This window comes from Jatropha curcas, chromosome 2 (genome assembly GCF_041381405.1).
Source record: "Jatropha curcas cultivar XTBG-Jc1 chromosome 2, XTBG_Jcur_1.0, whole genome shotgun sequence".
Taxonomy (NCBI): Eukaryota; Viridiplantae; Streptophyta; class Magnoliopsida; order Malpighiales; family Euphorbiaceae; genus Jatropha; species Jatropha curcas.
In genome coordinates this window covers 28700425-28717915 of record NC_143152.1, presented here as the reverse complement: position 1 = coordinate 28717915, position 17491 = coordinate 28700425, and the positions used below count along the sequence as shown (strand labels likewise).

The 17491-nt window shown below is 39.2% G+C and overlaps 1 protein-coding gene across 1 annotated transcript; it reads right to left on the bottom strand.

Annotated features, from left to right (window-relative positions):
- Window positions 1-6250: 6250 nt before the first annotated feature.
- Window positions 6251-14199, bottom strand: LOC149498554 (uncharacterized). Its single transcript, XM_089717347.1, has 2 exons — window positions 12824-14199; window positions 6251-6344 (listed from the first exon to the last, which is right to left on the bottom strand). The coding sequence occupies exons 1-2, from the start codon at window positions 14197-14199 to the stop codon at window positions 6251-6253; spliced, it is 1470 nt and encodes a 489-aa protein (XP_089573473.1).
- Between the last annotated feature and the right edge of the window lie 3292 nt (window positions 14200-17491).

The following is a 17491-nucleotide window of genomic DNA, read 5'->3' as shown; positions in this document are numbered from 1 at the left end:
TGAAGCAGAAGCTAAGGAGGCTGAAGACAGAATGGTCCTTGAAAATCAAGGAGGAAGTTGCCAAGCAACTAGAAAACAAGTTCATAGAACCCATTGCCTACCCGACATGGTTAGCAAACATTGTGCCAGTGCCGAAGAAAGATGGCAAAGTCAGAATGTGTGTAGACTATCGGGATTTGAATAAAGCATGTCCAAAAGATGACTTTCCCCTACCGCATATTGACTTGTTAGTAGACCGAATGGCGGGACACGAGATGGTCTCCTTGACCGATCTTGCTGTCGGATACAACCAAATAATGATGCATGTGCCAGACAAAGAGAAAACGGCATTCATCACAGAATGGGGAACCTACTGTTACAGGGTCATGCCTTTTGGTCTCAAAAATGCCGGGGCAACCTATCAAAGAATGGCAACGACCATTTTCCATGACATGATTCACAAAGAAGTAGAAGTGTATGTCGACGATATGGTCATTAAGTCAAAAACAGCTGAAGAGCATGCAACAGCACTTGAGAAGTTCTTCCTTAGACTTCGAAAGTACAACTTAAAGCTCAACCCGGCAAAATGTCTGTTTGGAGCTACATCCGGAGTATTTCTGGGGCATATGGTTAGCCAAAAGGGCATAGAAATTGACCCTTCAAAAGCCAAAGCCATTATGGAGATGCCGGCACCGAGGACGGAAAAGGAAGTCCGGGGTTTCCTAGGAAGGCTACAATACATCAGCCGATTCATCAATCAATTGGCCGACACTTGTGGTCCGATTTTCAAATTGCTCAGAAAAGGAGTAGCCGTCAAATGGAATGAGGATTGTCAGAAAGCTTTCGACCAAGTCAAGCAATATCTGTTGTCCCCGCCAGTTTTACAGCCACCAAGGCTGGGAAAGCCTTTGCTGTTGTACCTATCGGTGACAGAAGAAGCGATGGGTGCAATGCTAGCTCAACAAGCAGAAGATACAAGGGTAGAAAATGCCGTGTATTACCTCAGCAAAAGGATGCTAGAATATGAGCTAAAATACAATAAGATAGAGAAATTGTGTCTGAATCGAACCCCTTGAAATTCCTTATGGAGAGGCCGGTTCTTGATTGTAAGATGGCTAAGTGGGTGTCAGTACTCGCGGCTTATGATTTGAAATTTGTGCAACGGAAAGCGGTGAAAGGCGGAGCCTTGGCCGATCAATTAGCAGAATTACCGGTCGAAGACAAAATGCCGGAGGTAGAATTTCCTGATGAAGACTTGTTGAACTTGGAAAGTGAGGTCTGGGAAATGTACTTCGATGGAGCTTCGAACTACCATGGAAACGGGGTTGGAGTCGTATTCAAAACTCCTTGTGGCGAATACATTCCGATTGCAGTCAAATTAGATTTCGACTGCACAAACAATGAAGCCGAGTATGAAGCTTGCATAAAGGGGTTAGAAGCAGCCCTGGAAAAAGAGATAAAGGTCCTCAAGGTTTTCGGAGATTCTAACTTAATAGTCTCCCAAGCTTTAAGGAAATGGAAAATTAAAGAAGAGCGTTTGGTTCCTTACCTACAACGCTTGGACGAATTGGCTCAGCAATTTGAGGATTTATCTTTCCACTACTTGCCGCGAGCCAAAAATCAGTTCGCAGATGCTCTGGCTACTTTAGCCTCCATGGTCGATGTAGAAGGAGACCGAGTCATCCGACCTCTGACAGTGCGGCTACAGAAACAGCCAGCACATATCATGAATTTGATCGATGACAAGCCTTGGTATTGGGATATACAGAATTACCTTCAGAATGAAACCTACCCGGAAGGATCCACTAAGACTGATCAACGAACATTGAGACAGTTGGCATCCGGATATTTCCTTACTGATGGAGTTCTGTACAAGAGAAGTTGGAGCGGCTTGCACCTAAGGTGCGTCGATGAGGGAGAAGCTCAAACCATCATGGATTCCTTACATAACGGGGAATCTGGCCCACACATGCACGGGATAGCCTTGGCTCGAAAAATCATGAACCTAGGTTATTACTGGTCAACCATGAAGGCAGATTGCGTGAGGCACGCGCAGAAGTGTCACGAATGTCAAATTTTTGCTAAGCTGCAAAGACAACCTCCGGTCAATTTGAATCCTATTGCTTCACCATGGCCTTTCGCAACTTGGGGCATAGACGTGATCGGAAAAATCCACCCGAAAGCTTCCAACGGTCACCAGTTCATTTTGGTTGCTATAGATTACTTCACTAAGTGGATCGAGGCAGCCTCTTATTCAATTCTGAATGCCAAGAAGGCAGCGCAGTTCGTTCGTACCAACATCCTTTGTCGGTACGGAACGCCATTCGAGATCACCACGGACAATGGAGCTCACTTCCAGGGTGAATTTGCTAATTTGTTGAAAGAAACGAGGATTCGACACCATAAATCCTCGCCCTATCGTCCACAAACAAATGGGGCTGTGGAAGCTGCAAATAAGGCTATAAAAGTCATTTTACAGAAGACAGTCAAAAAGCATAAAGCTTGGCATGAACAGTTGCCGAATGCCTTATGGGGATATAGGACTTCAATTAGAACACCTACTGGGGCAACCCCGTATTCCTTAGTATATGGCATGGAAGCAGTATTGCCTATTGAGCTGGAAGTTCAGTCGGCAAGAGTTATCCAAGAAAGTCAGATTAGCGAAGCCGATTGGGTGAAGAATTATCATTCGCAACTCTTGGGCATGGACGAAAAGCGGTTACAAGCAATCCACCAAACTCGAGTCTACCAAAGGAGAATGGCACGACATTTTAACAAGAAGGTCAAAGACCGAAAACTGGAAGAAGGTTGTTTAGTCCTGAAGGAAATTAGACAGCCAATCACGGATCCACGTGGGAAGTTTCGCCCTCATTGGGCTGGACCCTATGTGTTGAAGAAAATACTGTCTGGCGGAGCCGTCATCTTAACTGATTTGGATGGTTTGGAATTCACGAATCCATGTAATTTAGATCAGTTAAAAAGATATTTTGTGTAATAAGCATTGCATAATGTAAAACGAACTACATTAGACCTGATTCTCTTCGGAAAAAAGAAATTACATATCGGAGATATGTAGGCAGCCCTCATTGGGCACGGTCTAAGCATTAATAAAAAATTCATGTCATTCTTCTTTGCCAAATAATAAAAAAAACAAAACCAAAAAAAAAAAAAAAAAAAAATCAAATCAAAGCTGAAGTTGAAAACCCGGAAGGGCGGCTTCAGGCAAGAAAAGAAAAACCCGCTAAGTCAAAAACCCGAAAGGGTGGCTTAGGCAAAAGTCAGGGCCCGCTAAGTCGAAAACCCGGAAAGGGCGGCTTAGGCAAAAATGGGTAGCTCGCTAAGTTGAAAACCCGAAAGGGCGGCTTAGGCAAAAATTAGAGCTTGAATGAATAAAGTTGGAAAGAGCTTGGAAAGCTTAAAAGTCAAATGACACTCCAATTAAAAAGTAATAAAGCCAAACAGTACAAGCAAAAGCCAAAGAACAAAAATCCAAAATCCAGAGTCAAAGTCCCAAATAAACAGTCAAAAAAAAAAAAAAAAAAAAAAAAAAAAAAAAAAAAAAGGAAGAAAAAGAAAAAAAAGAGAGAGCATACATCCAAAACCAAAAGAATAAAAGCCTATTAAAGTCTAGGTGACCCGTCGCCTCCAAGGAGCAACGTCCTCCGAGTCATCCCTAGCTGCTGAACTCTCTCCAGCCTCATGTGTCCGAGGAGCCAACATGATCTCCTCTTCAGTCCTAACCCCATCACCAGTGTCAGCCTGAGTCCAACCCTCGAGTGCGCTCAGCAATGCGTTCCTCCTTAGCTTTTCAACCGGCCAGACAACGTTCATGAACCAGGCCCGATACTCAGGAGAAGTCTGAACACCAGCAGGATTAGGTAAAGGCCTAACCATCTGATGGTCTCTAACCCAAGCTCTAAGGACAGCACGGGTAACTCCCGGAGTGATGGTGGAATCAGATAAAGAATTATCCATGATCGGTACAGTCTGATCTATTCCCATTTGCCTCATAGCACGCGAAGCATAGTACCAAGTACAATGGGTAAGTCCTAAGAGGTAAACCTGAGTATGGCGAGAGCTGACCTGTATAAAGCGGGTAATGCCATACCAGGGTACAAACCACAGCACTTCATTCGGACCCAACTCAATCAGCCATGAAGTCCATGCATCAGTGGACGGATGTGTGATTAAGATCCTCCGCATGCGATACTGAACGGGATTATACGGCAGTAAAATAGGAACAGCAACCACTTGGAGGTGATCCTTTAACCAAACCTGAGTAATGGATCCTTTCTATTACAAAGGGATAGGTCAAAAAAAAAAAAATAATAATAATAATAAAAAAAAAGGAAGGAAATACCTGGAGAATAATAGGAGAAACTATCCAATCCTCGAAGCCTAAAGCGGCTCTGTCGAGGCTCCTAATAGTTTCTGCCAGCACAATGCCACCTATGCAACCCATGTCCTCCATCTGCTGAACCATGGGACAAAGTCGCAAATCCCCGAAGCCTGGATCCTTGTTGAATAAGAAGCCAGCCAATAAGCAAAAAACCAAGGCCCGCATTCTTAATCTCATCCGGTCTGGGTCATCTGAACAGACCCCCGAGAACTCATCAATCAGGGGCAGCAGAACTGCTTTCTGATCTCCAACAATCATGGCCCTAGCCTGAGGTCGGCTGAACTGAAACAGACTTTCAAACGACCGAACATACCCGATCTTGACTTCATGCCTGACCAAAGGGGCATTGGGGTCGCACCCTATGATAGCACAGAATTCCTCAAAAAGAGGGCACATTTCCTCCATCATGGCCCCGAATCGGAAAACATGGGCCTCTGGATCCCAAAGCCTGATGCAAGCCCATAAGAAATCCCAGTCGACTACTACCCCCCTAAGGGTAATGATAGGAGAGAGTCCATACCTCTTCAAGTTGATCTTTTCAACTTTAGAGAGACTCCTAGCCCAACTGTGCATGCTATGATTGAAAGAAGGATTCATTCTTTGGAAAAGATAAACACGGAGAGAAAAGAAGGAGAGAGAAGATAGGGAATGAGTGAAAAGCCGAAACAAAGAATAAGCCTTTATAGGAGAAAAAGCACCGAATGAGGGCGACAGCAGCCGCCGAATGAAGGCGGTAGCAGCCGCCGAATTGCCAATAAATGACGGCGGCAGCAACCGCCGAATTACTGCCGAATGATGGCGGTAGCGACCGCCGCACACACAAAAAAAAAAAAAAAAAAAAAAAAAAAAGAAGAAAAAGGAAAAAGAGAGTATTTTGTCTATAAGATGAAGTCCTCCCATTTCATTTCAAATACAATAAGCATGCATACATATATTTCGATACTAACCAAGTGCAGGTACAAAATAAAGCTCAGTACAAAGATACAGTACAGAAGCACAGTCAAGGTTTAGTACAGTAGTCAAAAAAAAAAAAAAAAAAAAAAAAAAAGAGAAAGAAAGGGGAACAGAAAAATTCAGCAACCATGACTTCAGCGACGGGGCCTCTGCCTTCTCTGATCACTGTAAGCCTCACGAGTCCAGGACGAAGACAGTTCTTGCTGCATCCCGAGCATCAATTCCATCATTTGATTGATCAATCCGACAGGAACCTACAAAAAAAAAAAAAAAAAAAAGAGATGAATGCAAATCCACGTCAAATCTCTCATGAATCATTTTTGTGAGAGGTTTAACAATTTTTACTTACCTCGGTAATGTCCTCAGAAGGCAGAGCCAAGCGATCCACATTCTCCAGTGGGACTTCTCGAAAGGCTAAAGAAGCGTCTGGAGTATGGTAGGAAATGCTGTACGGAAGGCGTAAATTGGCCAAGTCTGAGTGAAGCGACCCGGTAGCCTCTGAAACAGCCCGGGGAGCCCTGGAATGGCCGGCCGAGCGGCTAGGACCGGCTTGAGAGGAACCCTCAGCCCAAGTAGAAGAAGAAGGATCAGTCGTAGGCCTTCTCTTTGGAGTCCTACTCGAAGAACCCGCAGCCCGAGAAGAGCGGGTGGCGGGCGGATGGAAGGGAGCTGATCTCTGAAAATCATCAAGCCGCGACCCAATAGGCTGCATCAGAAAAAGTCTGCAGAACTCAGCATAATCTCCCTCCAAGATGAGCTCTCCATATGGAATACCCTCAATATGAGCATCAGTGAGAATCATCTGTTTGCCCGCTCGCATGTCCCCGGGAGGAGGATAAGGAATGGAACGACAGCCTCTTATTTGAAGGTCTACTCTCTCGCCTAAGTAATATCGTCTCAAGATCGGATGCGACAGAATCACCCTCCGCCGAAGCAAGTCATCTGATCGCTGGAAATGAGAATCAACTTGAATCCAGCTCTGTAGATGGGTGGCCATCGCCCCCATTTCAACCTACAAAAGAAGCAAATGTGTTAATAAATCTTTTTTATTTAACATATTCAAGAGTTGCTAAATACATGCCTGTGCCGAGCTGCACGTATCGAAGAAGATTCTTAGATCTTTTAGCGAGTGCCTATGCCGACTCGTATGAAGATTTGTTCGGTACCATCTCCAAGCCAAAGGTACTAGCCCTAATCCGAGATCGGCCTGAATCTGCTCCGGGCGAGTATAAGGAAAGTATTCAAATGCCCAAATCTGCAACAAAGAAGAAACGAGAGTCAGAAGAGGGCAAATGAAACAGAAAATATACAGAATGTGCTTGCATTACCTCCCAGAAGTAGTAGGTCCCGCTAAGTTTGCAGTGGCTCCGACTCAGATCACACATATCATCATACATACGGCTCAGGATAGCGCCGGCCCAGTCGTACTCCGTAAGATGGGCTAGATTTTCTAAACTCTTCAAGATAGAGGGATTGAACCTTTCTTTCCTGTTGGACCAGAAGGTCGACGCAAACATCAGCAACAAAGTGAACCTGGCCACTTGAGAAGCCGTCAGCTCTCCCCGCCTGTGTCTAGCATAAATACCGGGGGCCTGGAGGTATAGCCAGCGCCTAGAAACGCTCAAAGCTGGAGTAGCGGAGCCTGGCCCGACAATCCGAGGCAGGTCTATACCAATCAACTCCACCATCCGATCAGGGGAAACTTCTGTCCTCCAGTCGTCGTATAACTCGATCGGCCGGATACCAAAAGGGATTCCGGTAATCACAGAAAAATCCACGGGAGTCATTGTCATCTCGCCCCAGGAAAAATGAAAAGTGTTGGTGGTGTCCCACCATCTTTCAGCCAAAGCACCCAGCAACTCCTTGTGACTGTTTCGGCAAGCATCAAAATGTCTCAAGTAACCCAGTCGGGACGGATTGATGATCGCTCCAACCGGGTGGTTCGGATCCAATGTCTCGATCGGGATTTCGGACATAGAAATCTCAGCCACATCCAATCTAATGTAAGGATCCTAAAAAAGGTAAACAATATGAGATTTGGTCCTTGGTTCCTTACTAAGGATAATATCTTAGCATGCATGCTCATGAAACAGTAAGCGCAGAAAAATTCACAATTTCACAATTCGGCCTAAGGACCGAAAATCACACTCGGGCCACAGAGGCCCAAAGCTCACAATTTCACAATTCGGCCTAAGGACCGAAAATCACACTCGGGCCACAGAGGCCCAAAGCTCACAATTTCACAATTCGGCCTAAGGACCGAAAATCACACTCGGGCCACGGAGGCCCAAAGTTCACAATTTCACAAATTCGGCCCAAAGCCCGAAAAGCCACAATCCCTATTTTCTTTTAGGCCCCTAAGGCCCGAAAAAATAATAATCAGAGTAAAAGAAGGCGTACCTGGGCGAAGATGCCTGTTACGGAGGCGTGACTGTTAGCGTCCGCCGTAAGGTTGACTTCGTCAAGCGAGATCCCCAGAGACCCCAGGTACTCCTCACCGCTCAGATCAGAGGAAGCCATGAAAGAAGAGAAACCTTAAAACCTAGGAAGTTGAGAGAATTTGAGAGATTTCCTTAACTTAGAAAGTCTTGAATGAATGAGAATGAGCTTTTTTAGGCTATTTATAAGCAAATAGCCAAGAGGCGGGTCTTCTGGACGCGTCCAATTCTCGCCTACAAAATTTGCGTTTCATACAACCACCGACTCCCATAAATCATTTTTATGGTCGACGGTGGGGGGCAACTGTGAATACTCAAATTTTGAGGCTCAAAAAGCCTATTGGTTGACTTTGCTACAGTAAATTTGACTGTGCTACAATGAATTTGCTACAGCAAATTTAATTGTGCTACAGTGCATTTGCTACAGTAAATTTTGACTCACAAGGCTCAAAGAGCCAATTTTTCCGGACTGCAAACAGTCCGGCCGGACCGGAGGCCATTTCGGAAGTTCACCGAAAATATATCAATATGGTACTTGAAACGTCCGGAATTTTACGAGGATCGCGGAACAGGTCCCGGAATATTTTTCGGAGGTCCGAAACTCCCAAAACAGCTCCCGAAGCGACACACGGTGGCTGCACCGGCCACGGCGGCGCCAGCCCCCACCAAGCGCGGGCGACAGCCCTCGCCCTGCGCGGGCGGCGCCTGGCGCCCAGCGTGGGCGGGGACCCTCGCCCAGCGCGGGCGGGGACCCTCGCCCAGCGCGGGCGAGGCCCCTCGCACCGCGCGCGGGCGAGGCCCCTCGCGCCGCGCGCGAGCGAGACCCCTCGCCCCGCGCGGGCGAAACCTCTCGCCCCGCGCGGGCGAGGCCTCCCGCGCCGCGCGCGGGCGAGGACTCTCGCCCCGCGCGGGCGAGACCTCCCGCACCGCGCGAGGGCGAGGCCTCTCGCCCCGCGCGGGCGAGGCGTCCCGCGCCGCGCGAGGGCGAGGCCTCTCGCCCCGCGCGGGCGAGGCATCTCGCCCCGCGCGAGCGAGGCCTGTCGCCCCGCGCGCAGGGCCTGGCCCCCCCCCTCGCGCCCGGGGCGAGGCCTGCCGCCAGCACACGCGGGGCCTCTCGCCCTGCGCGGGCGGGGCCTCTCGTCCCACCGACAGGGCGGTAGCTACCGCCGAGCCTGGGCGGCAGCTACCGCCCAGATTTTCTGGCGGTGGCTACCGCCATGCACGGCGGCAGCCACCGCCCGGGACCCGAAAATGGCCTATAAATAGGCCATTTTCAGGCTGTTTTTGACACCTCTTGTCTGTATTGACGGACGAAACCCTCTCTCTCTCACGCTCCTTGCGTCTTCTTTACCGCTTTTTTGCATTTTAATTTAATTTTTATTGCACTTTTATTGTGATATTTGGTCACTAAAATTAAACAAAAATTAAAAATTAATTAATATGCCTAAACGAGGAGCTTAATCTGGAGTTAAGAAGTGGCCGACGATTAAATCAGGTACGTAAATAAAATTCCGCCTATTTAATTTTAGCACTTCATGCATGCTTCTCTTCTACTCTCAATCATTCTATAACTGCATAAAAAGCATGCACGTCAACTAAAATTCCGCTTAATCAAAAAATCAAACTTTTTACGGCCAAAAGTCGTAAAATCGAACCATTTTGGCGAAACGCCTTAAAATCAACACTTTCGACTAAAAGTCACAAAATCAATCATTTTAGCGACAAATCGCTTAAAACCGACATTTTTGGCAAAATGCCTCAAAATCAATCATTTTCGGGTTAAAGTCATAAAATCAACCATTTTAGCGACAAATCGCTTAAAATCGACATTTTTGGCAAAATGCCTTAAAATCAATCATTTTCGGTTTAAAACCGTAAAATCAACCATTTTAGCGACAAATCGCTTAAAATCGACATTTTTGGCAAAATGCCTCAAAATCAATCATTTTCGGTTTAAAACCGTAAAATCAACCATTTTAGCGACAAATCGCTTAAAATCAACATTTTTGACAAAATGCCTTAAAATCAATCTTTTAAGCGACAAATCGTTTAAATGAACCATTTTGGCACAAATGCCTAAATCAATCAATTTTTGGCAAAATGCCTAAACAAAATGCACAAAGCATACACACACTCATGCACAAAGCATACACACTTATGCACAAAGCATACACACTTATGCACAAAGCATACACACAAAAATGCACAAAGCATACACAAAATCATGCACAAAGCATACACACAAAATGCACAAAGCATACACAAAATCATGCATAAAGCATACACACCCATGCATTAAGCATACCATTCAAAGCCCTCTAAAAGAGGCCTATCGAACTACGTTGACTTTGATCTTCCATTCAAACGGAAGTACGTAGGCACGTTCGGGATTTCACCCCGGGCGGCAAGTCAAAATCACACAAACAATTCATTAATCCATCATTCACCTTGCAAAGCATTCATCCATCGGTTAGTTCATCAGCATGACATAGTCTCGGGATCCACCTCGGGTTCGCAGACTGTGCCTTAAACATTGGGATAATTAATCTAGTAACTAGGTTAATTAAAAATGGAGTCACTTAGGGTTTTTTCCTAGTTTACCCTAAAATAATTAAACAAGGTGGCGACTCACACACTCACGTGCATTTCTTCCTTTAGTCACATGCATTCACATGCCTATGTGCTTTTGGGGAAGGGGTACACAATGTCAAATAATGCTATTGCATCTATGATAAATTCATTTGCTATTTTAATGTTTATTTTTACTAAATATTTTCGTGAAGTAATTTCTTGTAATAAAAATAGAAAATTATGATTTACTTCTTCTTCTTCTACTAATTGGTTTATTTCATCTTTTATGTCATCATCTGTTTCTTCGGAAGAAGAACTAGAGATGATTTGAGATTCTAATATCTTTATTTTCTTAGCATTTTGTTGAGATTGTACTTTTAATTCGTTGACTTCATGCTTTAGTGTTTTAATTTCCTTTTGTAAATCTTTAGTAGAGATTTCCATTTCTACTTTTTTAGTCTTATTTAATATAGTAGTCAAATCATAAGTGTTAGTCTGTAGTTTAGGAGTTATTTCTTTTGATTCTTTTTCTTCTTCAAAACTTTTGATTAATTTTTTAAGAAGTTGAGTTTTGGTTTCATTATTAGTTATATTATTTACTACTTCTAAAAGTGTACTTTGATCTTTAGTAAGCATGTTTATGGTTTGTTCTGAAGAACTAGTTATTGTTCCTAGTTCATCAATTTGATTTTCACTTTCTAGTATTGCTGATTCTGAGGTGTCGGAATCAAGGTACAGTTCATGAATTTTATTTAACACTTCTTCTTCTAGATTTAATGCATTTAATTTTTTATTGAATCGATAAAATTTTGACGTATGCCCTTTCTTACCACAATTATAACAAGTTAAATCTTTATAGGAAGTTTTATTTGAAGATTTATATGGTTGCTTTCTTTTATACTTCTTATGAGGTTTTGACTTTTCTTTTTGATAATATTTATCTTGGCTTGGTTTAGACTTGTATTGCTTTTTATAATACTTGTTTTTATAGTGTTTTTTAGGTTTAGGTGGTTCAGAACACTGGCCTCTGCATCTCTGAGTAGATGTCATGCCATAATCAAATTGTTTACAAAAAGATCCTAATTCTTGTTTAGTTTTGTGCAACTCATATTTTAAAGTTCTTTGAAGCTTTAAGTCTTGACAAATTTGTAATCCTTCTTTTTGAATTATACTGATTAACTGCCCATATGTCAATTTATTATAAGGGATTGGATTGCCAAATTGTTGTTTTATATAATTTCTAACTTTTTCGCCTAAGAAGAAAGGTAATCCGGTTAAGAATTTTTCTTTCCAAAAGGCTTGATTGGAATCTTCCCTTAACATTAATCTAGTAAGGAAAGTAGTTTTATAATATTGAAAGTCACTTAGTTTTTTACATTTTAGATTGCTTAATAATTCTGCATTTTTATCTTTTAAATGGGATGGATCTCCTATAAAATGTAATGAAATAGTGAGAATTAATGTTGACACTGCATCTTGAATAGTTTCACCATGTTCATCATATATTGGTTCTCCTTCATTATTTACTTTAATGGAATTTAATATCTCCAAATGCTCTTGGTCAGTTAGGTGATAATCCCACCAACCTTTTAATTGACCTGTAAATCCTGCTATAATTATTTCTGCTATAGCCCTATCTGATATAATTGACTGAGTTTTATAAGCATTGGCTGCCATAGTCATTTGTTGTAATATACTTAAGATATTATATTCAGATAATCCATCTATATTCCATTCATAAATTGTAGTAGCATTATATTTAAATTGAGATATGTGATTTGGTTTATCTATTATGCCTAAATCTGGTGCCCTATTTACTATTTCTCTATGTAATATGGGGTTAATTTCAAATTGTTTAATGTCTTCTGATTCAGGTTCACTGATTTCAGATTGAGAGTTTTCTTCTATTATATTTATATTTCTAGATGTTTGAGGGGTTTCAGGTGCTACTTGTTGTGTAGAATCTGAATGTAATTCGAGTCTACTGAGTTGATCTTTTAGTGTTCCTAGAAATTTATTTTTTAATTCCTTTTGACTAGATTGAGAAAGTTGATATGGTTTAAAAATATGAGACTTTATCTTTTCTTTCCCTTTTACTTTATCATCTAAACTTGGTTTTTCTTCTAATAAGTTTTCTATTCGTTTTAATTGTGTATTTAAACAAATTAAACTTGCATTACTAAAATTATTTTGTTGTTTGATGAACTAGGAACAATTTCGTTTTAATTGTGTATTTAAACAAATTAAACTTGCATTACTAAAATTATTTTGTTCTATGAGTTTTTTATCTGTATCATTTTCTCTAGCTATTTTATATGAAGCACAAATAATTTCATTATCCTGATATTTTAATTTACTAATTGTTTTAGGTGGAAAATCACTTTGTATAGTTCTATCATTTACAATCCATTCTGGTCTCTTATCTCTAACAGTGATGGGATTTAGACTTTTATTGGAACAATCTTCTTTAGTTAATGCAAACCAATCAAAGAATTTGATTTTAGTTTGAGTTTGTAACTTATAATTTAAATATTCATATTTTAAATCCTCAAAGGTATGAATTTTTAGTATCTTGTTTAATTTCATCAAATTTTTGGTTTTTGTTATTTCTTTTATTAGTCCTTTTTCAATGTCTTCTTTACTAAGTACATTCAGTTCCCTATTTATTTCTTGTATATTTTCAGTTATGGTTGAAACTGTGGGTGATTCAGGTGATGAATTAGCTAAATGCGACTGCTGATTTACATAGTTTTCTATTGGATTATAGACTGCTTGCGGAATTGAAGAGCTATAATCAACACCTTTCATTTTAAGAGACTGACTTAAATCTGGGATATCTGAAGTAGAATATCTGGGTTTTACTAATGTTTGAATAATGGGTTTAGGTTCAGTATCCTTATATTTTGCATAAATGACAGAGGGTATATGAGAAGAAGAGGGTTTTTCATTGTCATCTGTAACTACAGAAGATGATGACCCTGTATATCTGGAACTTTGACTTCTATTAAATTTTAGTGTTACCTTACCATCTTCATATTGCTCAATTTTTTGTAAATTTATATTCGGTTTTACCTTTTCTGGAATTGGAGGGGGTACTATTCCTTCTAAGATCCATTCTTCTGGTAATGTGATGTCTTTCCATTGAATGGTTTTAGGAATTACAGTATTAGTTTTAGTTAAATCTGTCTGTAAGAATCTTGTCTCTCCTATTTTAGGTTGTAATTTATATTTAGTACCAAAAGCCGAATTCATTGCTTTATAATGAATTTTATATATCAATGCTATAGGAATTGATCCTTGTTTCATTTTATAATTATGAGTTTTAATTTCCAAAACCATATTTTCTAAAATGTTTACATCATTTAATGAGATAGTCATATCTGGGTATACTTCAAAGGATATGGGTCCTTCACTTAAACTGGTCTCAACTGATCCTAGCAAAGAATCTTGAAAATTTAAAAATCTAGCATCTCTTACTACTGCTAATATACTAGTATTTAATCCCTCTCGAGTTAAAGGTTTTATACCTACTTGGATTAATCCTATATGAATATACTTATATTTTTTATTTTTATGTTGTTGTAAAGTTTTAGAAGAGAGAAGAGTAATTCTTTCAAATGGTTTACTTAATTGAAAATCTCTTTCTTCTGTTTTTATTACATAGTCAGTTTTCCATAAATTAAATTTAGAAACTTTATATATTTGTTCTTTATCAACTTTAGGTATTTCCCATTCATCAATTGCTTTACTAAAATCTTGTAAAATTAATTCATTTCTATTAATTACTCTCTTTATTTCTGAAGATTCAGAATCATCCGATTTAACACTACTAGCTGACCTACACAATAAAGGATCCATTGTATAATATCAAACAAGTTGCGGTCACTGCCTGTTATACCCTTTCTACGCCCAACATATGGCTATTCACGGGTTCAGTTGGCATACCCAAAACTATTTATGATATTTTCAAATGGATGCTTTATATTTGAGAATTGCTAGAAGGTTAAAAGGGATGGCTCTGATACCAACAAAATCAAACAACAGGATCACAAACAACAAAACAAAATATCATATAACAAAACACAAGTATAGGTTTAAGGTTCCTGCAACCTTAATCTGGGATCCCCAGAATTAAGTCAGAGTGTGGAGGGAGAAGAGAAAGGTGCCGTCAACACGGACTTAACAGAAGCAAATTTAAACAATTTTATTTGAATGGCAAAATAATGAGAGGACCGGTCGTGTGAGGATTATACCGGCCAGCCAGAATGGGGGATTGGCTCCTTGGTGCACATGTGAGTGGATGGGCCATGTGGGAGGACGGCTCATCGGGTTTCGGTGACTCCATTGATTAATTTTCACGTGATATGATTACATGAAGGTGATGATAATTGTGATTGCTGCTGTATTGCCATTTGTGTGACAAACTGCATAATCAAAAAATTTATCGGTGACCAGATAAAAATATTTTTAGCATCTGTGTGATTGTGTGGGATGAGAGGGTTATCTAACCCTACTCACTGAGTCTAGTACTCACCCCCCCTCCAACCTCCCCAGGTAATAGATGGAAAGAAGAATCTTGGAGTCCAATCGAACGAACGAGATACGGATCGATAGGAGTAATAATCATTGTATCGAATATGTAAATGCATAGGATAGTGAATTATGGAGTAGAGTTTCGCAATTGTATTCCAACTGGGTTGTAAATGAATAAATAGAGTATAGACATTTATTATTTGGATTGTACTTTGGAAATATTTGTGAAATAAATTATTGGGCCTGAATCCACAATTGTGAATAGAATGCGAGTCTTAAGTAATACAGGCTTACTACGGGCTTCGGGGGCCTTAAGCCCACCTAAGTCCTAGTGCCGGTCCGGCCCACGGAAATGGGTCGTGACAACATACTACTCTAAATAAGTAATACATTAATATTTCAAATAAATAAACAATCATTTATAATAAATTATAAACATAAAATGAAAAAAATACTTAATTTCTTATTTCAATAACACAAAAACAAATTAAAAAAAAACTTCATTTTTATTGGTAATAACAAAAAACTTGGTTGATTAGCATGGTGTATGGAGTAGTTTCAAATATCAGAAGTTAGGTTGCATGAACACGAGACACGAGATACAATTTATTATTTTATTATATAATTTTACTATTTTGAATGATGCTATAAAATATTATTTCACTTTTAATATTGCTCCGCGCATCGTGTTGCTTCTTACACTAGTAATATATAAAAGTAGATAAGTCTATCTTAAATGATAGCCAAGTGTAAGTCTCTCAAATTGACAAGTGTAAGGAACACAATTATTTAGCATAGTTGTAAGAAGATAAGTTGTAATGACAGCAATTGTATAAAGATAAATTGTTTTATATTTTCAGATAATGTAATGTAAGAGGGAAAAAGAAAAGAAAAGAAAAGAAAACTAATATTAAAAAGTAAAAACTATAAATTGGAAAAGAATTCTGATAATTTTATCTTCAAATTGGAAAGAAAATAAAAAAACTATAAAAATAAATTTGTAGAGAAAAATTAATTTTATTTTTCTTTTAAATCCAAAAAAAAAAAGTAACATAAGTTTTTTCCAAAAAAGAATTTAGTTCATTCTTATTTTTTATGATCATTCATTAATAAAAAAAAAGACACAAAAACAAATTTAAAAAAACACATTCATTTTTTCTTGGTAATAAAAAAAACCTTGGTTGATTAGCTTGGTATATGGAGTAGTCTCATAAACCAAGAGCTAAGTTGCACTGACACAGGACACGAGATATGAGAATATACGCTATATGACAATTTTTTAAAAAGTAGGACATCCACACGCTTAGGACACACACTACACTAAATAAATATAATATATTAATATTTCAAATAAATACACAATCATTTATAATAAATCATAAACATAAAATAAAAAAAATACTTAATTTCTTATTTCAATATAATCAGTTTAATTCTCAAAATTATTATCACTATTGGAAATTACATTAATAGTGTGTGTGCATTTTTTGATACAAGTCATACTAGGGGTGTCAAAATGGTTCATGACACGCGAACACGAGTTGCCTAACACACGAAATAGATGGATTCGGGTTGATGTTAAACGGATTCTTGTCATAAACGAGTTACTCATTTATGAGGCGAATACAAACGTGTCGTATCACAGGTTAAGACGCGGGTTAAGCAAGTTACCTGTTTGTTTAAGAGTAAAGAGGTAATTTTGGTGTTAAGTATAAATACTCCAATTAAAACCTATTTAAATTTAATTGTTCTGTTACTTTTTTATTTTAATTATGAATCTTGAAGAATTTATGCATTTTATGTATGAAAATTTATTTTTAAATATAATTGGAGTTAAATAGGTTAAAATTTAAAAATATTATAAACAGGTTAAGTGGATTGCACACGGATCAACACGACTCACTTAACATGTTTATGATATTAAGCGGATTACAAGGGTTGTATATGGGTCAACACGATCTACTTAACTTGTTTATGATATTAGTTGATTAAATTTATCGTGTTCCTATCACTTGTCTAATTTTCGTATCGTGTTCATGTTGATAAATTTAAAACAATTATTAAATTGATAGTATTCATGTTGACCGTAATTATGTTGCGTGTTAGGCGAATCCGTGTCGAAACTTGACACGCCAACCCATTTTGACACCCCTAAATCATACCATGCATGGTTTTTCTTATTGCGTACTTTAGTAAAAAGCTTCGCAGGATACTTAAGAAGACACATCTTAGCATTTTAACTTCTTTTAACATATCTCAATGAGATACAATTTTATAATACATTTCACGATTATTTTATTATACAATTTTGTTATTTTTGAATGATTTTATAAAAAATTATTTTTTCATCTAATATTGCTCCCACATTACGTGAGTTCTAATACTAGTAAAAGTTAAAAGTGTTACCATATTTTTTACATATAAATACGGAGATAAATTTATACATTGTATTGCAAAAAAAAAAAAAAATTATGGAACCTTATCTAAATCATGGAACCCTATCTAAAACCCCATCCAAAATATGGATGGAGGACAACCTTTTATCAACGCATGAGTCGGGATAAATTTAACAATTTACTTACTTTTACCTAAATTTACAAAAATATATATATATATA

Bases quoted from the DNA above. Each gene is read 5' to 3' on its own strand.
- LOC149498554 (XM_089717347.1), bottom strand. From the start codon at position 14,199: ATGGATCCTTTATTGTGTAGGTCAGCTAGTAGTGTTAAATCGGATGAT. The intron at 6,345-12,823 runs GTTTGCATTAAC...CTTCTTTTGTAG, and splicing joins AAAATCAAATTCTTTGATTG to GTTGAAATGGGGGCGATGGC.